The sequence below is a fragment of the Nerophis ophidion genome, linkage group LG21 (assembly GCF_033978795.1).
Source record: "Nerophis ophidion isolate RoL-2023_Sa linkage group LG21, RoL_Noph_v1.0, whole genome shotgun sequence".
NCBI classification, from domain to species: domain Eukaryota; kingdom Metazoa; phylum Chordata; class Actinopteri; order Syngnathiformes; family Syngnathidae; genus Nerophis; species Nerophis ophidion.
In genome coordinates this window covers 16934317-16959324 of record NC_084631.1, presented here as the reverse complement: position 1 = coordinate 16959324, position 25008 = coordinate 16934317, and the positions used below count along the sequence as shown (strand labels likewise).

General features: G+C 40.8%; 1 protein-coding gene across 1 annotated transcript in view; it reads right to left on the bottom strand.

The window, feature by feature from the left end:
• Positions 1-25008, bottom strand: part of angpt1 (angiopoietin 1) — a 277757-nt gene that overhangs the window by 64005 nt on the left and 188744 nt on the right. The window contains exon 7 of the mRNA XM_061882058.1: positions 7659-7825. Within this exon, the coding sequence (XP_061738042.1) occupies positions 7659-7825 (167 nt within the window). The remainder of the gene's footprint in view (positions 1-7658; positions 7826-25008) is intronic.

The window sequence follows — 25008 nt, the reverse complement described above, 5'->3', positions numbered from 1 at the left end:
TTTAACTTATTGTCGTCGGAGATCATGGAGCAGCCTTCGGCAAAAAGAAAGATTTCCGCCGTGAAATAATAACTAAGAAGATAAATCGTCTAAAATTTAGTATGTTGGAAAAACTGTTTTTTTAATAAAAATGTGTAAAAAAAACAAAAAAAACATTCCCAGTCCATACACTGCAAAAAGTCACTGGGGGTATTTTATTTGAACTAAGCTAAATTATCTGCCAATAGAACAAGAAAATATGGCTTGTCGAGACTTTCCAAAACAAGTATAATTAGCTAACCCCAATAAACCCAAAAATACCTTAAAATAGGTATATTCTCACTAATAACAAGTGCACTTTTCTTGGTAGAAAAAAAGAGACCTTTTGCTCAATATGTTGAAAAATATTCTTAAATTAAGTAAATGGGCTTCACGGTGGCAGAGGGGTTAGTGCGTCTGCCTCACAATACGAAGGTCCTGCAGTCCTGGGTTCAAATCCAGGCTCGGGATCTTTCTGTGTGGAGTTTGCATGTTCTCCCCGTGAATGCGTGGGTTCCCTCCGGGTACTCTGGCTTCCTCCCACCTCCAAAGACATGCACCTGGGGATAGGTTGATTGGCAACACTAAATTGGCCCTAGTGTGTGAATGTGAGTGTGAATGTTGTCTGTCTATCTGTGTTGGCCCTGCGATGAGGTGGCGACTTGTCCAGGGTGTACCCCGCCTTCCGCCCGATTGTAGCTGAGATAGGCGCCAGCGCCCCCTGCGACTCCAAAAGGGAATAAGCGGTAGAAAATGGATGGATGGATTAAGTAAATGCTAGTGCCATTATCTTGACATAATGATATGCGCTCGGCATTACATTTCTTGAAACCTGCTAACTTATACTAAAAACTCAATTATTGTTCTTAATGGAAAGGCAACAAGGCAACCGCTTGTTACTCTCAGGGTCTACGAGTTGTTCAGGCAAATCATACGGTCTAAAAATGCATTTTTCCATTGATAACATGTAATCATTGCGCCAAGTGTGTGCTCTTTCAGTCAATTAGTGCGCATTCATACAGCCCAAATGTTTTTAATTGTAATTTTCAGGAATTTATCTGAATGTGCATGAGCTATTTCTGTTCCAAATTGTTTGAAATGTGAAATGTTTAAATATTAACTGTCGGTTTACTGTACCGTGCCAACTGTACTACTATATGAGTGTGTATTTTCTATTGTTTCATTGAAAATAAAACAGCAAAGTCCATTTAGCTGTCATCTGTTTTATTTATGAGACACAATTGTGTCAAAGTCATTATTTTTGCTTGAAATAAGAAATTATTACTTTAAAAAGTAGTCTTATACTTGTGAGTGTTGATGACACAGCTTGGCAACAGTTGATATTCTAGTTCCAAGCAGGTTTTACTCAATATAGGTCATAAAATCTCAGCAACAAACTAATATCTTACAGTGGTCATTTAGGAACAAAACCTTGAAAACAAGTAAAAGACTACCATAAAATCTGCTTTGTCAGAAGAATTATCTTATCAGACAGAAAATAAGCAAATGTCACCCTTATTTGAGATATTTAATCTTACTTAGATTTCAGTTTTTGCAGCGCAAGCATCCTCATTCACAACACGTTCTCTTAGATTTCCATGTTACATGTTCACATTATTAATTGACTGTATCTAAAAAAAATAAAAATATATTTTTTTTTCAATGAAGATGTGAAATAATCCTAAATGAAATACAATGACTTGGTTTATATTATTGTATATACTAGGTCAAAATATCAGTGTCAGTCGAGTCGGTCCATAGTAAGCCTGTAGGGATTTTTAATGTCCAGCAGATGTCAGTATTTAGTGACACAGTATCGACATAGTATCAATACAGTTTTGCAATATGTCGAAACGCTTCATGACGCCTCATCAACCCATCACTATTGCAAATCGACTTGACTGGATAAGGCATGACGGTAAAGACATGATTTAATTACTCTATCAAAAGAACAAACCAACGGCGCGCACCAGGCGGAGACACAAACCTAGCTTAGGAACAAAAACGTAAACAGCCTGAAATATGGACATAAACAAAACACGAACTGTGGCGTGAAAAAGTCAAAAACAACAGAGCAATGGCATAAACCGCGTAATAATTCGAATATCAGGGGTAATGTCACCACCCTGACTACCTGGCAATTACAGGCTTAAATAGTTGTGTCATGATTGACAACAGGTGCGAGTGTCCGAACACCAGCAGCAGGTGAAAATCATGCCACCATGGCAACCAAAACAAACAATAGTGCATCAAAAAACAGGAACTAAAAGAGTCAAAAAAACAACTAAACATAACCAAACAAAACATGACAACAGAACATGACATGTTTGTGATTAGCACTTGGTTTTATATCTTTTCACTAGATGTATCCTGTTGAACTCTTAGTAGGTTAGATGTAATTATTGAATGCCAATGTTAATATTTGAGTCGTCTCCGGGCTCGTCCGGAGTGGAACATTTGTGGCAAGCATTTAATTACAAACCCATTTCCATATGAGTTGGGAAATTGTGTTAGATGTAAATATAAACAGAATACAATGATTTGCAAATCATTTTCAACCCATATTCAGTTGAATATGCTACAAAGACAACATATTTGATGTTCAAACTGATAAACATTTTTTTTTGTGCAAATAATCATTAACTTTAGAATTTGATGCCAGCAACACGTGACAAAGAAGTTGGCAAAGGTAGCAATAAATACTGATAAAGTTGAGGAATGCTCATCAAACACTTATGGAACATATCACAGGTGTGCAGGCTAATTGGGTTCAGTTGGGTGCCATGATTGGGTATAAAAGCAGCTTCCATGAAATGCTAAGTAAATCACAAACAAGAATGGGGTGAGGGTCATCACTTTGTAAGCAAATTGTCAAACAGTTTTAGAACAACATTTTTCAACAAGCTATTGCAAGGAATTTAGGGATTTTACCATCTACGGTGCGTAAAATCATCAAAAAGTTCAGAGAATCCGGAGAAATCACTGCATGTATGCCATGATGTTACGGACTTTTGAACCCTCAGGCGGTACTGCATCAAAAACCGACATCAGTGTGTAAAGGATATTACCACACGGGCTCAGGAACACTTCATAAAACCACTGTCAGTAACTATAGTTTGTCGCTACATCTGGAAGTGCAAGTTAAAACGCCACTATGCCCATTTATCAACAATATCCTGAAACGCTGCCGGCTTGGACTGATGCAAAGTGGAAAGGTGTTCGGTGGTCTGATGAGTCCACATTTCAAATTATATTTGGAAACAGAGGACATGGTGTCCTCCAGAACAAAGAGGAAAATAACCATTCGGATTGTTATAAGCGCAAAGTTCAAAAGCCAGCGTCTGTGATGGTATGGGGGTGTATTAGTGTCCAAGGAATGGGTAACTTACACATCTGTGAAGGCACCATTAATGCTGAAAGGTCCATACAGGTTTTTGAGCAACATATGTTGTCATCCAAGCAACGTTATCATGGACGCCCCTGCTTATTTCAGCAAGCCACGTTTTACAACAGCGTGGCTACGTAGTAAAAGAGTGCAGGTACCTTCCTGGCCCGCCTGCAGTCCAGACCTGTCTCCCATCGAAAATGTGTGGTGCATTATGAAGCGTAAAATACGACAGCGTAGACCCCGGACTGTTGAACGAATGAAGCTCTACATAAAACAAGAATGGGAAAGAATTCCACTTTCAAAGCTTCAACAATTAGTTTCCTCAGTTCCCAAATGTTTTTTGAGTATTGTTAAAAGAGAAGGTGATGTAACAAAGTGATGAACATGCCCTTTCCCAACTACTTTGGCACGTGTTGCAGCCATGAAATTCTAAGTTAATTATCATTTAAAAAAAAAAACAAGTTTATGAGTATGAACATCAAATATCTTGTCTTTGTAGTGCATTTAATTGAATATGGGTTGAAAAGGATTTGAAAATCATTGTATTCTATTTATATTTACATCTAACACCATTTCCCAACTCATTTGAAAACAGGGTTTGTATATTCAACCCAGGATGAGCAGTCGTGCACACAACCTGCAGCTGACAGTCCGTAACAAAAACAAAATGGTGACGAAAGGGCGAGGCAGGCATTTATAGAAGCCAGCTGATTGACAACCACTACCAGGTGTGGCCAGGCTGCCAATCAGCAGCAGGTGAAAGGATAGAGGACTCTGGGAGACATGCAGGAAAAGGGACCAAAATCAAAAGCGCCACACAGGAAATAAAAACTAACTAAGGAAAAATAAGTAGATGTGATGTTAGACCAATTAACCACGATAAACGAGCGACAACTGTGCACAAAAATGACACAATTTGATACCCTACTTATATTATAATTTTACCATAGAATAGAATAAAATAGAATAGAATAAAATAAAATAGAAGAGAATGGACTTTATTGTCATTATATTTGCATATAACGAGATTAGGGACTCCAGTTTAAGTTGCAGTAGTAGGAACAAATATGGGGTAAAAATAAATAACACAAGAGGAAAACCCTAAAAAAAAACTAACAATTGAAATAAACAGACTACTATGCAATAAAAATAATAAGCAATCCTGCACAATATATAAAACACTATAGAAATTAAAAAAAATACTGTGCAATATACAGAACAAGACATGAGTACCGGATTAATAAATGTGATAAAAACATGTCTTCCAGGCTATGTGAAATAATACATGCTCACTACAAAGGGAAATATGTATATTTCCATATTTCGTCAAGACTTCTGTGGTTTATCCGTTACGCAGCACTCAATACCGGGGTGGAGCGGAATATATGTTAGGTCAGGAAGAAACACAGTGGCTGTTTAACCCCTAAAATCCCCCGAAGAGCAGTGAAACCTGCGAAACGGGCTTGTAGGGATGAAATAGCCTCTTTATTTTTTCCTGACCTAATGTATATATTTCCATTTATGTTTAAATCATCTGATTTTGCAGGCATGTCAGTTTTAGCCCACACTACCACATCTGAGGTCAGACGGAAGTTTTATAAAGCCTGAAATAATCCAACTCCTGCTCTTCATCCAGAAAGTGGCATTTCATTTGCCAACATTATACATCGGAAAATACATTCTGCACCGCAAAAAGTCAGTGTTCAAAAACAAGAAGAAAAAAAAAAGAGGGGTATTTTAGTTGAACTAAGCAAAATTATCTGCCAATAGAACAAGAGTATTCGGCTTGTCAAGACTTTCAAAAACAAGTAAAATTAGCTAACCTCAATGGAGCCAAAAATACCTTAAAATAAGGATATTCTCACTAATAACAAGTGCACGTTTCTTGATAGATAAAAAAGAGACCTCTTTGCTCGCTATGTTGAAAAATATTCATAAATTAAGTACCGTATTTTTCGGACTATAAGTCGCATTTTTTTTCATAGTTTGGCCGGGGTTGCAACATATACTCCGGAGCGATTTATGTGTGAAATTATTAATACTTTACCATAAAATAACAAATAATATTATTTATCTCATTCGCGGAAGAGACCAAGAAAATGTCAGCAATCGTCACACACATGTCAACCAATAAGAATACAGCAGGGGAGGGTCGTGGCAGAAGTGCATTGTGAGTCATGGAATGCTATTTGCTATATGCTATATGCTACTGCCGTAGCTATTAAAATGGATCATTTCATCGTTGGTGGTAACTTATAAAAAGTGAGAAGGGCCGAACAAAAATTGGACGGAAAAGGAGATCATGTACTGCAGATTACAAGCTGGACGTAGTGAAATATGCAGCAGAAAACGACAAGAGGAAGCGGCGCATATCTTTGGAGTTGGCAGAGTTATTTAGAAGCGACATCGAGGAAGAAGATTTCATGGGATTTATCAATTAAGAGTGACAGATTGTTTGGTAAACATATAGCATGTTCTATATGTTATAGTTCCGGCCCTCACTGACTTGGGACCATTGCAAAATGATGTGCGTCCCAAAGTCACCAGCCTTGGCGTCACTATAGACGGCGATTTTAAACTTGACAAACAAGTCAAGGGCGTTTTAAAATCGTGTTTTTATCACCTTTGTCTTTTAGTAAAGGTTAAACCGTTTTTCTCTTTTAACCTTTTTGAACAAGTCGTGCATGCTTTTATTTCAAGTGGCCTGGACTACTGCAATGCACTTTATGCTGGCATTAGCCAAAAAGCTCTCCCCCGGTTGCAGTTAGTCCAGAACGCGGCAGCACGACTTTTAACAGGGGCCAGGAAACGCCAGCATATAACTCCAATTCTTCAGCGTTTGCACTGGCTCCCTGTTCATTTTAGAATTGATTTTAAAACATTGCTGTTTGTTTTTAAATCTTTACATGGACTGGCACCTCAATATATCTCCGACCTCATCCAAATTTACACTCCTGCGCGTGCTCTGAGGTCCGAGAGCCAGTTCCAGCTCGTGGTGCCCAAGACCAGACTTAAGATCAGGGGAGACAGGGGCTTCTCTGTGGTCGGCCCTAAGCTCTGGAACACTGTGCCCCTCCATGTTCAAACTGCTTCCACGGTGGAGTGTTTTAAGTCTCGTCTTAAGACCCACTTTTATTCTTTGGCTTTTAACACTACGTGAGTTGTGTGGTCCTCTGTGTTTTTTATACACTTTGATTTCTATTTTACTGTTTTAATTGATTTTACGCTTTAAAATTGGTTTTAATCATAGTTGTTTTTGTATTGTTTTTTTTTTAATATTAATTTTTGTTTTGTTTTTATTCAGTCATTGGTGGAGCATAATATATATTTTTTTAATATTGTTTTTAACATGGCTGTGCAGCACTTCGGAAACGTTATTGTTGTTTAAATGTGCTATATAAATAAAGTGGATTGGATTGGATTGGATTGGTTATTTGAATGATTCTTACAATAATATGTTACGTTAACATACCAGGCACCTTCTCAGTTGGTTATTTATGCGTCATATAACGTACATTTATTCAGCCTGTTGTTCACTATTCTTTATTTTAAATTGCCTTTCAAATGTCTATTCTTGGTGTTGGATTTTATCAAATAAATTTCCCCCAAAAATGCGATTTATACTCCAGTGCGACTTATATATGTTTTTTTCCTTCTTTATTATGCATTTTCGGCCGGTGTGACGTATACTCCAGAGCGATTTATAATCCGAAAAATATGGTAAATGCTAGTGCCATTATCTTGACATAATGATATGCGCTCGGCATCATCATATTTTTTCATGCTTGAAGTAATAAATTATTATTTCAAAAAAGTAGTTTTATACTCGTGATTGTTAATAACACAGCTTTGCAACAGTCGATATTCTAGTTTCATGCAGGTTTTACTCAATATAGGTCATAACATCTCAGTTACTAGCTGTAATATCTTACAGAGACCATTTTGGACCAAAACCCTTAAATCAAGTAAAACGCTTACATAAAATCTGCTTTGTGAGAAGAATTATATTATCAGGCAGAAAAAAAGCAAATATCACCCTTATTTGACATATTTAATTTTACTTAGACTTCAGTTTTTGCAGTGTGGATGGGTTACTTTTGATATTCTATGATGCACAAAATACTACTTGCTACAAGTTCAGAACTCTCTTCTTAAATTAAGGTCCAAAAAGGCTTCCAGATGATGTCTTACCAACTATAAAAATGCACAGAAGCACATAAATCCCTTGTGTGCGTGGCAATGTGATCGGTACCTGTAGTTCTGTTTCTCACTGCCAATTTGAAAGCGATCATACAGCGAGAAGGCCTGGTGTCCGTCCCAGTCTGTCAGCTCCACGCGAAGGACATACTGCCTTTGGCTGGTCAACTGGTAGACGTACTCGTTCCCCAGCCAGTGCTCTGCAGATGTGCTCCCAAAACCCTGAAAACATGGAGGAAAAAACAAACTGATAATCGTGAACCGGAATTGCTGTTTTAGACAGTTGTATCTGAAAAGTGAATTCCAACATTTTCTGGTTTCTTTGAGTCTTAATTGTCAAAATCCATAAAAACTGTTTAGGACCTTTGTGTTGTTATAGAATAGAATAGAATAGAATAGAATAGACTGTATTGTCATTATATTTGCATATAACGAGATTAAAGACTCCAACTTAAGGTGCGGTAGTGGGAACAAATATGGGGTAAAATAAATAACACAAGAGGTAATAAAGGAAAAACTAACAATTGAAATAAACAGACTACTATCCAATAAAAATAACAAGCAATCCTGTAAAATATACAAAACACTGTAGAAATACAAAATACTGTACAATATACAGAACACGACAAGACTACCGAAGTAATAAATAACAATCAGTGTCGGACGTATTGCACTCGAAGGGTGGTATTGCACAGTAGGGCATTAGGGCATGATATTGTACAGGGGTGAATTATTATTATTATAAGTTAGAGTTCAACATGGTGACAGCTCTGGGAAAAAAGTTTGTTCTGGTTCTGATGCACCTGTAGCGCCTGCCCGATGGTAGCAGGTGGAACAGGTGGTAGCCAGGGTGTGTGCTGTCTTTGGTGATGGTTTTTGCTTTCTTGAGGCAACAGGAGTTATGTAAATCTATCAGGGAGGGCAGGGGGCAGCCGATGATTTTTTGTACAGACTTTATGACCCTCTGAATCGCCTGTTTGTCTGCTTCAGTGCAGCTGGCGTACCACCCTATTATGCAGTATGTCAGCAGGCTCTCGACAGCCGAGCGATAGAAGGTCACCATCAGCTGTCTCTCCAGTCTGTTCTTCCTCAGCATTCATTGTATTACTTGTTTTTTTCCCTTCCAGCTTACTTAATTGGTTCCTTTTCCTGATTTTGGTTGGTTCCACTGTGAATCTACCACTGCTGTTCTTTTCATTTGTCTCTTGTTGGCCATCAGGAGGCCCACCTTTCCCTGATTCCCAATCAGAAGGATTTATCTGGCAGTCTTGTTCATTGTCCAATGTTTGAGTTGTTTATTGTTAAGTTTTTCCTTGCCTAGTATTTGTCACATATTTTGCTCACCTGTGATCTACTGCTGGGTCCATACTGGTGCTTTCTCATTTCTACTATCAATCAAGCAATGTTAATTTATATTACCCTAAATCACAAGTGTCTCACAGGGCTGCAAAAGCCACAACAACATACTCGATTCAGAGCCCACATAAAGGCAAGGGAAAAAAAACCTCACAACCCTATGTGAAAGTAAAGGGACGGCGTGGCGCAGTGGGAGAGTGGCCGTGCGCAACCCGAGGGTCACTGGTTCAAATCCCACCTAGAACCAACCTCGTCACGTCCGTTGTGTCCTGAGCAAGACACTTCACCCTTGCTCCTGATGGGTGCTGGTTGGCGCCTTGCATGGCAGCTCCCTCCATCAGTGTGTGAATGTGTGTGTGAATGGGTAAATGTGGAAGTAGTGTCAAAGCGCTTTGAGTACCTTGAAGGTAGAAAAGCGCTATACAAGTACAACCCATTTATCATTTATTATTTAACCCAGTGGGATGTCAGTGTGGATGACCATGAGAAACAATTGTTTTTAATGGGAGCCTCCAACAAAAAGAGCTATTCGGACAGAGAAAACGACAATTTCCCCATTAATTTGAGTGAGGATGAAAGATTTGTGTTTGACGATATTGATAGCTAGAAAAAAAAAAAATCAAGTTAAAAAAAAAAAAAGGCGATTGCATTGGGACGGATTCAGATGTTTTTAGACACATTTACTAGGATAATTCTGAGAAATCCCTTATCTCTCTATTGTGTTGCTAGTGTTTTAGTGAGTTTAATAGTACTTGATAGTCGGAGGGATGTGTCCACTGGTGTCTTGAGGCCAGTGTCTGATGGAAGTCGACGGCAGCTGCATAAACGGCACAAGCTCAGCTGATCTCCGGTAAGTGGCGACTTTTTACCACAATTTTCTCACCAAAAACTGATGGTTGACATTTGGTCGGGATCCATGTTCGCTTGACCGCTCTGATCCATAGTAAAGCTTCACCTCCGGGAATTTTAAACAAGGAATCACCGTATGTTTGTGTGGTTAAAGGCTAAAGCTTCCCAACTTCATCTTTCTACTTTGACTTCTCCATTATTAATTGAACAAATTGCAAAAGATTCAGCAACACAGATGTCCAAAATACTGTGTAATTATGCGGTTAAAGCAGACGACTTTTAGCTGTGTGTGTGTGCAGCGCTAATATTTCCTTACAGTCCGTGACGTCACGCGTACACGTCATCATTCCGCGACGTTTTCAACCAGAAACTCCCCGGAAATTTAAAATTGCAATTTAGTAAACTAAAAAAGCCGTATTGGCATGTGTTGCAATGTTAATATTTCATCATTGTATATATTGTATAAAATACTACACGGTCTAGCTCCATCCTATCTTGCCGATTGTATTGTACCATATGTCCCGGCAAGAAATCTGCGTTCAAAGGACTCCGGCTTATTAGTGATTCCCAAAGCCCAAAAAAAGTCTGCGGGCTATAGAGCGTTTTCCGTTCGGGCTCCAGTACTCTGGAATGCCCTCCCGGTAACAGTTCGAGATGCCACCTCAGTAGAAGCATTTAAGTCTCACCTTAAAACTCATTTGTATACTCTAGCCTTTAAATAGACTCCCTTTTTAGACCAGTTGATCTGCCGTTTCTTTTTTTTTTCTTCTATGTCCCACTCTCCCTTGTGGAGGGGGTCTGGTCCGATCCGGTGGCCATGTACTGCTTGCCTGTTAATCGGCTGGGGACATCTCTGCGCTGCTGATCCGCCTCCGCTTGGGATGGTTTCCTGCTGGCTCCGCTGTGAACGGGACTCTCGCTGCTGTGTTGAATCCGCTTTGGACTTGACTCTCGCGACTGTGTTGGATCCATTGTGGATTGAACTTTCACAGTATCATGTTAGACCCGCTCGACATCCATTGCTTTCCTACTCTCCAAGGTTCTCATAGTCAACATTGTCACCGACGTCCCATTGGGTCATTATTGTCACCGATGTTCCACTGGGTGTGAGTTTTCCTTGCCCTGATGTGGGCCTACCGAGGATGTCGTGGTGGTTTGTGCAGCCCTTTGAGACACTAGTGATTTAGGGCTATATAAGTAAACATTGATTGATTGATTGATTGATCATTGATGTATAAACTACCAGACTGCGTGGTGGGTAGTAGTGGGTTTCAGTAGGCCTTTATGTGGTTAAATATATTTCATATCAGTTTTGGAGTTGAAAAATGAAAGAAATGTAGGATTATTTTGAGAGTTATAAAAAAAAATTGCACACATTTTTTTCTCCATGGTTCTCTTCCACTTAACTCACACGTTATAGCCATAATGACTTAAAGATTCCCTTTCCCGAAATAATGTTTATGCTGCACGTTTAAAACCTCCTTAACTAAACAACTGCAGTGTGTTTTTGTGAGGAGAGTGGCGAGGCCGAGTACTACGCACAGAACCTATGCAAGAGGTGGAGGGACATTAAAGCTTCGAGAGAAGCGATCCAATCGAAAAAGGGAGAAGGAACGTGGCGATGATGAGGATGATGATGTTGCTCTGTGTTTGTGCTTGGTGTGTGTGGGGATGAGGAATGGGAAGGAGGGAAAGTAAATAATGAGCATTCTTGGGGTCTTAGGCATGTCCTGCAGAGTGGGTGGAAGAGCAAGTGAGTAGGGGCCCTTTTTATAGCTGTCGTCTTTATATTCATTCCTGAGCGAATATCAGCGTGCTCTCCTATTGTGAACCAGGGTTTATGTCAACAAGGGCCTGGAGAGAGCAGCTTAAGTCCAAGGTGGGTTTGAATAGTTTAGTACCTCCCACAGTTTGTATCACAGGGATGTCAAACCTACGGCCCACGGGCCGGATCAGGCTTGGTATAAAAATGAGCGGGAATTTTGGAGTGAAAGAAACTGCTGTTCTAAATGTGTCCACTAGATGTCGCGATTTTAATTATTTGGATCTTTGTAGATTATGCTACATACACTATATAGTATATAGTATTTGGCCACCTGCCTTGACTCACAAATGAGCTTGAAGTGCCATCCCATTACTAACCCATAGTGTTCAATATGATATGGGTCCACCTTTTTCAGCTATTACAGCTTTCAACTCTTCTGGGAAGGCTGTCCACAAGGTTGCGGAGTGTGTTTATAGGAATTTTCCACCATTTTTCCAAAAGTACATTGGTGAGGTCAAACTCTGATGTTGCTCAAGAAAGCCTGGCTCTCAGTTTCTGTTCTATTTCATACCAAAGGTGTTCTATTGGGTCAGGACTCTGTGCCGGCCAGTCAAGTTCACTCACTCACTCAAACACTCACTCATCCCATGGCCTAGGAGGCCGTAGGGGTGTCATGGTGGATGCTTGGGCAGTCAGGGATCTCCAAAGCTCACAATCTTCTGATGTTCATAGCAGGGTTTGGAAGCTGCAGTCAGTCCATTCTTTGAAGTTGTCCATTCAGGCCTTTGTCTGCCTGCCTCCCCTCTACTGTTCCCTGCAGGATGGTCTTTGACAGGGAGGTGTGCCTTGTGACATGGCCAAACCAGGTCAGCTTGCGACGTTTAACTGTTGAGAGTAGAGGTTCCGGTTCGCTAGCATGGGTGGTAACAAGCTGTCTAACATAATCATTTGTCCGGTGTTCATTGTATGATATATGTAGCATTCTTCTGTAACACTTGCTTTCAAAGGACTGTATCCAGCGCTCAGTGTCCGCTGTGAGCGTCCAGCTCTCACAACCATAGAGTAGGGTGGAAAGAACAAGGGTGGAAAGAAGTCAAGTTCATCCACACCAAACTTTGTCATCCATGTCTTTAAGGTCCTTGCTCTGTGCACTGGTGCATAGTCATGTTGGTGGAGGAAGGGGCCTGATCCAAACTGTTCGCACAAGGTTGGAAACATGGAGTTGTCCAAAATGTTTTGGTATCCTGGAGCTTTCAAAGTTCATTTCACTGGAACTAAGGGGCCAAGCCCAACTCTTGAGAAACAACCCCACACCATGATTCTTCCTCCACCAAATTTCACACTCGGCACAATGCAGTCCGAAATGTACCGTTCTCCTGACAACCTCCAAACCCAAACTCGTCCATCAGATTGCCAGGTGGAAAAGGATGATGCACGTTGCCACTGCTCTAGAGTCCAGTGGCGACGTGCTTAACACCACTGCATCAGACACTTTACATTAGACTTGGTGATGTATGGCTTAGATGCAGCTGATCAGCCATGGAAACCCATTCCATGAAGCTCCCTACGTACTGTATGTGGGCTAATTGTAAGGTCATATAAAGTTTGGAGCTCTGTAGCAACTGACTGTGCAGAAAGTCTTTGCACTATGCGCGTCAGCATCCGCTGACCCATCTCCGTCAGTTTACGAGGCTTACCACTTGGTGGCTGAGTTGCTGTTGTTCCCAAATGTTTCCATTTTCTTATAATAAAGCTGACAGTTGAAATTTCATGACTGGATTTGTTGCACAGGTGGCATCCTATGACAGTTCCACGCTGGAAATTACTGAGCTCCTGAGAGCGGCCCATTCTTTCCCAAAATGTTTGTAGAAACAGTCTCCATTACTAAGTGCTTGTTGTGATACACCGAGCCAAGTGAGTAGGAAACCTGATGCCATATAGTGTATGTAAAAAAATAAACCACCTGATTTTAGTGCACCAGTCGAGGAAAATGAGCAAACTATATAAATAACATCCTGTAATTTGATTTTGATGTTATTTATTTATGTTGATAGATTGAAAATGAACACACATGAGTTGACTAATGAACATTATCACATAATTTATTCAGAAAGTATACATAACGAAAAAAAAAGATATAATACTATTAACCGCAACATGTAAGTGTAAAAAAACAACAACAACATTATAATTTGTACATTCTCAGAATGAGCTTTTTTTATTTTTAAGCAAAGAAAACAATCTGAAGTTGTCTTTATTTTTAAGTTATCGTGCCGTGATTTTACCAGTCCGGCCCACTTGGGAGTAGATTTTTCTCTATGTGGCCCCCCATCTAAAAGGAGTTTGACACCCCTGTAATATCCCAACTGAATTAGCTATGGGACAAATACAATTAGCTCAAAAAACACCAAGAAATAATGGAAAAGGTAGCAAAACTATGATTGTTTGTATGTAAAAGCTACATTAGCACTCTTCCTGTTTGCTAACAATAGCTTTTGGATCACTTTTTGATGAAAAAAAAAATTACACTCTCTAATATTCCAAATGCCCCAACATGACTGACAGATTTACAAATCCTTTGAGTGCCTTTCAGCCGTGCACAAGCCTTTGACGAGCAAGAATGTGAAAACTAACAACACTATAAAACACCATCCGTCACCTACAAACTGTTGAAAGAGAGCAGGATAGAACTTTGGTTTCGTGTTGCACAATGTGCTGTGAATGTCGCCCAAAGGTTCAGCGGTACCCCTCGTGTAATGTAATGCACTCTTTGTGCACCTGTTCAGCGCTGGAAGTGTTCCATGTTGGCCCCATAGGAGCCTACGTCTGTTAGCCTCACCTCAAGTTTTTAGTAATATAGTGCACTTTTTTACCCCCTTCAAACACATGCTACATTAAAAACCTTCCTCATTAAAATCAAATGTCCTTAAAGGGGAACATTATCACAATTTCAGAAGGGTTAAAACCAATAAAAATCAGTTTCCTAGTGGCTTATTTTATTTTTCGAAGTTTTTTTCAAAATGTTTCCCGTCCCGGAATATCCCTAAAAAAAACTTTAAAGTGCCTGATTTTCACTATCTGTGAAGCCACTGTCCATTTCCCTGTGACGCCACATAGCGATGCCAATACAAACAAATGGTGGATAGCACAGCAAGATATAGCGACATTAGCTCGGATTCAGACTCCGATTTCAGCGGCTTAAGCGATTCAACAGATTACGCATGTATTGAAACGGATGGCTGGAGTATGTGGGCAGATAGCGAAAACAAAATCGAAGAAGAAACTGAAGCTATAGAGCGAATAGCTATTGACGATATTCGGCCATGTTTGCCTTAGCATCGCCGGTAAAATGTGCAGACCAAACGATCGGAAGTTTCGCATCTTGTGACACTGGATCAACTTAAATCTGTCGATTGGTAAGTGTTTGTTTGGCATGAAATGTGAGTGGAAGGAAACGCTGGATGCAAATACAGCTACAAATGTACATACAGCTAGCCTAACTAGCATGTTAGCATCGATTAGCTGGCAGTCATGCCGCGACCAAATATGTCTGATTAGCACATAAGTCAATAACATCAACAAAACTCACCTTTGTGATTTCATTGACTTTATCGTTGGGAATGCATCTGCTTTGAGTGTCGCAGGATATCCAGACATTCTTGCCATCTCTGTGCCATCTCTATCTTAGCATCGCCGGTAAAAACCAAACGAAGGACTTTCGCATCTTTTGACACTGCAGCAACTTAAATCCATCGATTGGTATGAGTTTGTTTGGCATTAAATGTGGATGGAGGGAAAGCCTGGATGCAAATATAGCTACAAATGAGGCATAACAATGCAATATGTACATACAGCTAGCCTAAATAGCATGTTAGCATCTATTAGCATGCCGTGCTAATCGATGCCCATTCTACGTAAATCAACTTGAATCCGTCCCTGATCGTGTTGTTACACTCTCCGACAACACACCGACGAGGCATGATGTCTCCAAGGTACCGGAAACAGTCGAAAACACGGAAAATAACAGAGCTGATTTGACTTGCTGTGTGTAATGTGGTGGAGAAAATGGCGTTGGCTACCTAGGTGACGTCACGTTCCGACGTCATCGCTCCGAGAGCGATAAATAGAAAGGCGTTTAATTCGCCAAAATTCACCCATTTAGAGTTCGGAAATCAGTTAAAAAAATATATGGTCTTTTTTCTGCAACATCAAGGTATATATTGACGCTTACATAGGTCTGCTGATAATGTTCCCCTTTAATGACAAAAAATGTGGAATTAAACCAAATTGTTGTATTCCCATAGCTGCACAATTAATCACATTTGAATCACGAGTTTGGCTACCACGAATAAATGACGATGACTGTCAAACGACCGTCAACCTGTTATTTTTTCGAAAAAAGGCTTTTCTGTATGGCGTTAGATAAAAAAAAAACACTGAGCAGACTTTTTGCACGCATGCGGTGTAGTAATGTGTGATACCGCTGCCTTTCTTTCCGATCCGATACTGATGGTTTTGGCGATACCTATCTGATAGCTTGTGCAAATGTACCTAATGCGTGCTAAAATTTTAAATTGTGTATTTGAAATAATAACACAGCATTAAGAATGCAGCTATTTATTGTTGCCTCTTTTTGCAATGCTCTCCAAATCTAAACATTTGGAGAGCAAACCCAAAATCTATTTAAAATATTGGGTTTGGGGGAACCTGCTGTCGTGATGAGGCGGTTGTTGCTGAACACACGGCGGACTCTTGGGAGAAGAAGGAGTGCCGCAAGCCTGGGGACCATTTTCTGTTGAGGACGTGAAGATATCCACCTATTCGGAATTATGACAACAGGACATCTGCTAATTGGGAGTATACCTTGCTCTGGTTTGTCGACAAATTGGAAGTTGTTGGCAGTCTTTAAAGTACTACAAAGCTGCCACAAATGATTGGAGGATGCGGGAAGAACTGTGGATTACATCGGACTGTCTACCCCTCAGGTTTGAGGACCAGTCATAGACAATTTTAGAGTGAAAAGCATTTTGTATTTTCACTCGCATACAAATCATTCTAATTTGGATTGTTTCCCTGGCTTCGAGACTCTCCCGAAGGACACTGCAGCGAAGACACAAACAAACTCCCTTCTTGTCTCTCATGGACACACAAATGTTGTTGTTGACTTTGGACTAGCGACTGGACAATACATCAAGGCCGCGGAACAGAGACACACCGCGGGCTTACACACACACACACACACACACACACACACGCACACACACACACACACACACACACACATCCACAAAAAAATATACGCCACACATACGCCCACCCCCCCAACCCAACGCCCTCGACGCAAATCCCGTAGGGGTGATGAATGGATGGTCAGCGCCTGAGAGCTGCGACCTACCACCATGACCTTGAACTACCTTCCCTTTGTTGCTAGATATCTCGAGATGTATGTTGTAATATGTATATGTGTTTTGCTATGGAGGTTTTTTCCCACTCCAGACTGGGCCCCCTTAGGAGCCCAGTCTGGATTGTATTTTTTTACTCATCCTTCCCCAGCGTTCACCTTTTTCCCATCTTTTACGGGGCGCCTTATGGCGACCCTTCAGCGTTCTTGTTCTGTAACCCTGTACACTGTTTATTTGTCTAATCTTGAACAGGTTTGTGCTGAAAACAAAGTTCCGTTGTACTTGTGCAATGACAATAAAGACCTATCCTATCCTATCCTCCTATCCTATTTATTTATTGTTATTATTTTTCCCCCGCAAACTATTTAATACCAACAACGTTATTATTATTATTATTTTCACTATTTATTTATTATTATGTTATGCATTATTTTTTATAATTATTATTAATATTATTATTATTATTATTATTATTATTATTATTGTTATTATTATTATTAATAATGTATGTATTTTCAAATCTGAAGTATACTGAGGTAGTGGCGTATACAACAATATAGCCACGCTATTACAAAACCCAAAACCAGTGAAGTTGGCACGTTGTGTAAATGGTAAATAAAAACAGAATACAATGATTTGCAAATCCTTTTCAACTTATATTCAATTAAATAAACTGTAAAGACAAGATACTTAAGGTTTGAAAATTGATACCTTGAATACTTTATATTCTCTACTGCTTGCTGGTGTTACCATATCTGAGTTATTGTGCAGACATATGGGGAAACAATTACAAATGTGCGCTACATTTGTTAACTGTGTTACAAAAAAGATCAATTAGAATAATACATAATGTTGGATATAGAGAACATACAAACCCTTTATTTATTGAGTCAAAAATATTAAAGCTCGATGATTTGGTAAAATTGCAAACAGCTAAAATGATGTAAAAAGCAAATTATAACCTTCTACCAAAGAATGTACAACAATTATTCTCAACTAAAGAGGAAAAATATAACCTTAGAGGAAAATCTAATTTAAAACATTTGTATGTTTTAAATTAGTGTGGTGTTTTGTTATTGGACTTTTGTGCTCATCACAGTTTGTCCATAACAAACACCATGTTCAAACATAAGGGTGTCCATATGTGCACTTGGCACCAGGACACCCTAGGCCGCAGTTCCATGATCGACTTTGTAGTTGTGTCATCGGATTTGCGGCCTCATGTTTCGGACACTCGGGTGAAGAGAGGGGCGGAGCTTTCTACCGATCACCACCTGGTGGTGAGTTGGCTGCGATGGTGGGGGAGGATGCCGGACAGACCTGGGAGGCCCAAACGCATTGTGAGGGTCTGCTGGGAACGTCTGGCAGAGTCTCCTGTCAGACAAAGTTTCAATTCCCACCTCCGGAAGAACTTTGAACATGTCACGAGGGAGGTGCTGGACATTGAGTCCGAGTGGACCATGTTCCGCACCTCTATTGTCGAGGCGGCAGATCGGAGCTGTGGCCGCAAGGTAGTTGGTGCCTGTCGGGGCGGCAATCCTAAAACCCCTTGGTGGACACCAGCGGTGAGGGGTGCCGTCAAGCTGAAGAAGGAGTCCTATCGGGTCCTTTTGGCTCATAGGACTCCGGAGGCAGTGGACAGGTACCGACAGGCCAAGCGGTGTGCAGCTTCAGCGGTCGCGGAGGCAAAAACTCGGACATGGGAAGAGTTCGGGGAAGCCATGGAAAACGACTTTCGGACGGCTTCGAAGCGGTTCTGGACCACCGTCCGCCGCCTCAGGAAGGGGAAGCAGTGCACTATCAACACCGTGTATGGTGCGGATGGTGTTCTGCTGACCTCGACTGCGGATGTTGTGGATAGGTGGAAGGAATACTTCGAAGACCTCCTCAATCCCACCAACACGTCTTCCTATGAGGAAGCAGTGCCTGGGGAATCTGTGGTGGACTCTCCTATTTCTGGGGCTGAGGTCGCTGAGGTAGTTAAAAAGCTCCTCGGTGGCAAGGCCCCAGGGGTGGACGAGATCCGCCCGGAGTTCCTTAAGGCTCTGGATGCTGTGGGGCTGTCTTGGTTGACAAGACTTTGCAGCATCGCGTGGACATCGGGGTCGGTACCTCTGGATTGGCAGACCGGGGTGGTGGTTCCTCTCTTTAAGAAGGGGGACCGGAGGGTGTGTTCCAACTATCGTGGGATCACACTCTTCAGCCTTCCCGGTAAGGTTTATTCAGGTGTACTGGAGAGGAGGCTACGTCGGATAGTCGAACCTCGGACTCAGGAGGAACAGTGTGGTTTTCGTCCTGGTCGTGGAACTGTGGACCAGCTCTATACTCTCGGCAGGGTTCTTGAGGGTGCATGGGAGTTTGCCCAACCAGTCTACATGTGCTTTGTGGACTTGGAGAAGGCATTCGACCGTGTCCCTCGGGAAGTCCTGTGGGGAGTGCTCAGAGAGTATGGGGTATCGGACTGTCTTATTGTGGCGGTCCGTTCCCTGTACGATCAGTGCCAGAGCTTGGTCCGCATTGCCGGCAGTAAGTCGAACACATTTCCAGTGAGGGTTGGACTCCGCCAAGGCTGTCCTTTGTCACCGATTCTGTTCATAACTTTTATGGACAGAATTTCTAGGCGCAGTCAAGGCGTTGAGGGGTTCCGGTTTGGTAACCGCAGGATTAGGTCTCTGCTTTTTGCAGATGATGTGGTCCTGATGGCTTCATCTGACCGGGATCTTCAGCTCTCGCTGGATCGGTTCGCAGCCGAGTGTGAAGCAACCGGAATGAGAATCAGCACCTCCAAGTCCGAGTCCATGGTTCTCGCCCGGAAAAGGGTGGAGTGCCATCTCCGGGTTGGGGAGGAGACCCTGCCCCAAGTGGAGGAGTTCAAGTACCTAGGAGTCTTGTTCACGAGTGAGGGAAGAGTGGATCGTGAGATCGACAGGCGGATCGGTGGGGCGTCTTCAGTAATGCGGACGTTGTACCGATCCGTTGTGGTGAAGAAGGAGCTGAGCCGGAAGGCAAAGCTCTCAATTTACCGGTCGATCTACGTTCCCATCCTCACCTATGGTCATGAGCTTTGGGTCATGACCGAAAGGATAAGATCACGGGTACAAGCGGACGAAATGAGTTTCCTCCGCCGTGTGGCGGGGCTCTCCCTTAGAGATAGGATGAGAAGCTCTGCCATCCGGGAGGGACTCAAAGTAAAGCCGCTGCTCCTTCACATCGAGAGGAGCCAGATGAGGTGGTTCGGGCATCTGGTCAGGATGCCACCCGAACGCCTCCCTAGGGAGGTGTTTAGGGCACGTCCAACCGGTAGGAGGCCACGGGGAAGACCCAGGACACGTTGGGAAGACTATGTCTCCCGGCTGGCCTGGGAACGCCTCGGGATCCCCCGGGAAGAGCTAGACGAAGTGGCTGGGGAGAGGGAAGTCTGGGTTTCCCTGCTTAGGCTGTTGCCCCCGCGACCCGACCTCGGATAAGCGGAAGATGATGGATGGATGGATGGATGGATGTATGCACGTACAACACTTACAACCTTTAACATAGCAGTATGTGGAATTAAATTATCGAATGGATTAAGTAAAAAAGTTAAACACTGTACTGATATGATCCACTTTAAGAGGATGTTCAAATGAATAGTCTTTACAAAATACAAAGAAGAAAAAATATGAGAAACACTTTCAACCTTATTGAAAATAAGATATTCTTCATCTCAGTATGTTGGTAATGACTGAATTAATTAATTACATGTTACAGAACTGTTGTATTACTCATTCACGGATGCCATTTTGATATTTGGCTGTAAGGAGAGTCAGTAGATGAATGTATGTATTTGTGGACGCTCTGACGTGGGAAAGGGGTAGGATTAAATAAGCTATGCTTCTTCCTACTCCTTTTCGGACATGATGTGATGTAAGGTGATATGAAACTGTGTGATGTATTGTGTTGTAAATGTGTTCATGTTTGAAATAACCTAAGAAAGAAAGAAGAAGAAAACAATTAAAATGTGTTATTCTTTGCAAATATTAGCTCATTTGGAATATGAGGCCTGCGACATGTTTCAAAAAAGCTGACATAAGTGGCAAAAAAGACTAAGAATGTTGATAAATGCTCATCAAACTCTTATTTGAAACATCCAACAGGTGAACAGGCTAATTGGGAAAAAGTGGGTGCCATGATTGGGTATAAAAGCAGCTTCCATGAAATGCTCATTCATCCAAAAACAAGGACGGGGTGAGCTTTGCCACTTTATGAACAAATGCGTGAGCAAATTGTCGAACCGTAAGGAACATTTCTCAATTAGCTATTTCAAATTGTTTAGGGATTTCACCATCTACGGTCCGTAATATCATCAAAAGGTACAAATAATCTGGAAAAATCACTGCACGTAACATTGAATGCCTGGGACCTTCGATCCCCCAGGCGGTACTGCATCAAAAAGTGACATCAGTGTGTAAAGAATATCACCACTTGGGCTCAGGAACACTTCAGAAAATCACTGTCAGTAACTACAGTTTGTCGCTACACCTGTGAGTACAAGTAGAAATTCTACAATGCAAAGCGAAAGTGATTTATCAACAACACCCAGAAACAGAGAGCATGTACTAGACTGGCCTGCAGTTGAAAATGTGTGGCGCGTTATGAAGTGTAAAATACCACAACGGAGACCCCGGACTGTTGAACAACTTAAACTGTACATCAAGCAAGAACGGGAAAGAATTCCACCTGAAAAGATTCAAAAAATGCTCTCCTCAGTTCCCAAATATTTACTGAGTGTTGTTAAAAGAAAGGCCATGTAACACAGTGGTAAAAATGCCCCTGTGCCAACTTTTTTGCAATGTGTTGCTGCCGTTAAATTGTAAGTTAATGATTATTTGCAAAAAAATAAAATAATGTTTCTGACTTCGATTATTAAATATATTTCCTTTGCAGTCTATTCAATTGAATATAAGTTGAAAAGGACTTGCAAATCATTGTATTCTCTTTTTAGTTAACAATTACACAATGTGCCAACTTCACTGGTTTTGGACATAAAAAAAAAACAGAGAACAAAATATTTTCAAAGTACACAAAAATGAGGTTTTAATCCATAACAAAAGGGAATGAGTAACGTAATAAAAGCCTTGAAAAATATAGATGGATAAGAACTACTATTAGAATAAAAACACATTTACAATTCAGTTCAATTAGTATGTTAGTGTGAAATTACTGAACATGTAAACAGAAGCATTCAACATTAACATATTGCCTCATTCACAAGTTTAATTACTTTTTTACACTTTGTTCTTGTTAATGATACACCTTACCTCAAATATCTGTTAAAAGTGTCAATATTTTGATATGGGAATCGATATTAAAGCAGAAGGTTTTGGTATTGGCCTTTATATTTTTGTCTCTAACCTTTCAAAGTACGGCCAAATCTGCACTGATGCAAGTAAACAAACCGTTGCTGAATGGAACTCTAGTCCAGTGGTTCTCAACCTTTTTTCAGTGATGTACCCCCTGTGAAAATGTTTTTAATTCAAGTACCCCCTAATCAGAGCAAAGCATTTTTGGTTGAAAAAAAATAGATAAAGAAGTAAAATTCAGCCCTGTGATGAGGTGGCGACTTGTCCAGGGTGTACCCCGCCTTCCGCCCGATTGTAGCTGAGATAGGCGCCAGCGCCCCCCGCGACCCCGAAAGGGAATAAGCGGTAGAAAATGGATGGATGGATGGAAGTAAAATTCAGCACTATGTCATCAGTTTCTGATTTATTAGATATTATAACAGTGCAAAATATTGCTCATTTGTAGTGTTCTTTCTTGAACTATTTGGAAAAAAAGATGTAAAAATAACTAAAAACTTTTTGAAAATTAAACAAGTGATTCAATTATAAATAAAGACTTCTACACATAGAAGTAATCATCAACTTAAAGTGCCCTCTTTGGGGATTGTCATAGAGATCCATCCGGATTCATGAACTTAGTTCTAAACATTTCTTCACAAAAAAATAAATCTTTAACATCAATATTTATGGAACATGTCTACAAACAATCTAGCTGTCAACACTGAATATTGCATTGTTGCATTTCATTTCGCAGTTTATGAACTTACATTCATATTTTCTTGAGTATTATTCAATAAATATATTTATAAAGGATTTTTGAATCGCTGCTATTTTTAGAATATTTTTAAAAACCTCACATACTCCTTGGCATACTTTATAGTACCCCCAGGGGTACGCGTACCGCCATTTGAGAACCACTGCTCTAAACCATCACCTGAAACCATGAAGTGTCTCTCGGTCACCTGATTGCAACCACGCAATACTCATAACTTATTCACCTCTGCCTTAGTTCATGTTTGGCCTTTTGGTAGTTGAGTTTTGCAACTCACCCTTGAACCTTTGTGTCTTCCACGCTGGCGCCACCTTAGTTTTTCCAGTATCATATAATAATTTATCTTGTACACCACCACTCGGCTCTGCATCCCGGGGTCACAGCAACAAGGCCAAGCTCACCCTGTTAAATTTCCCCCCCAAAAAACATAAACAAATAGATAAATTGTGCTAAAATATCATGCCATGAGATAAAGTTAAAATGCTAATTCTAATAATAGCATAACAATTCAACACAACATAGGATTTGTATTTAAATATAGATTTTTAAAATTACAAATTACATTATGATGCCACGTACGTCTGAGACCCCATTACTGCAAACCAATTTTCGGCCTATGTTTTACCTAACACATGGGTCAGCAACCCGTGGCTCTAGAGCCACATGTGGCTCTTTAGCACCGCCCTAGTGGCTCCTCTTTCAGAGATGTGTGACAATGGAAAAAGATGAAGAAAAAATATATTTGTTTATATATATTGACACAAACCTTCTTAATAGTTAGAAATCCCACTGTCTATATTAAACATGGTTCCCTGATGAGAGTAATTGGCAAACTCTGTTTATCCATCCATCCATTTTCTACCGCTTATTCCCTTTTGGGGTCGCGGGGGGCGCTGGCGCCTATCTCAGCTACAATCGGGCGGGAGGCGGGTTACACCCTGGACAAGTCGCCACCTCATCGCAGGGCGCAAACTCTGTTTAGTCCTAGTAATTCCAGCGATCCTTGAACTCATCGCAGTTTGTTAACATGTACAACTTTCTCCGATAAACTTTCTCACATAAAGACATGTTTCATGCCACTCCTTCTTCGTCTCATTTTGTACACCAAATGTTTAATGCTGTGCGTGAATGCACAAAAGTGAGCTTTGTTGATTTTACTGATTTGCTGGGGTGCTTTGGTCAGCTCATGACTGCAAGCCAATCGATGCCAACATTCTATTTAGGCTAGCTGTATGTACATATTGCATCATTATGCCTCATTTGTCGGTATATTTGAGCTCATTTAATTTCTTTCCCTTATGTCAGAATAATTGACTGTAAGTTATCACAATACTTTGTGTTGAAATGAGTTCCCGGCGAGAAGACAAAAGTTGTCTTTGAACCGACCAAGAAGAAGGCTTGTAAATCGCCACTATGTAGGATGGGAAGCAAAATTAAGGTGTTCTGTTTCTTTCATGTATTGTAATCAACAGAAATATATTGTCTTGATTCAAGAACGACAAAAGCGAAGAGGAAGCAGGACCAGACTCCCCTCCAGGCACCGTTTCTTTGAACTGTTTTACGACCTTTTCTGTGAACTGTTTAAAACCTTTTCTTTTGAACTGTTCTGTCACCAAAGGCGATGACTGTTTACGACCCACGCCCCTTAGAAACAGCTGTTGCCATGTGATCAGGGAAAGTCCAAACAAAAGAAGAGACATGCTGAGACTATGTACAAGGGTACAGTGTCCAGGCCGAAACTGTCTCTTTTTGATTCTTTGCTCTTTGTCTTGTTTAATAGATGTCATCAGTGCTTGAACCTGACACTTTACTTATGTCCTCTGTGTATTTAATTTATATTTGCATGACTCACAACACATTGTCCGTATGTAATATTGGCTGCATTTCAGGTAGTTGTTAGTGTGCCACGTTGTTCCAGACCACAGCAAACATTACCCAGCTTGCAA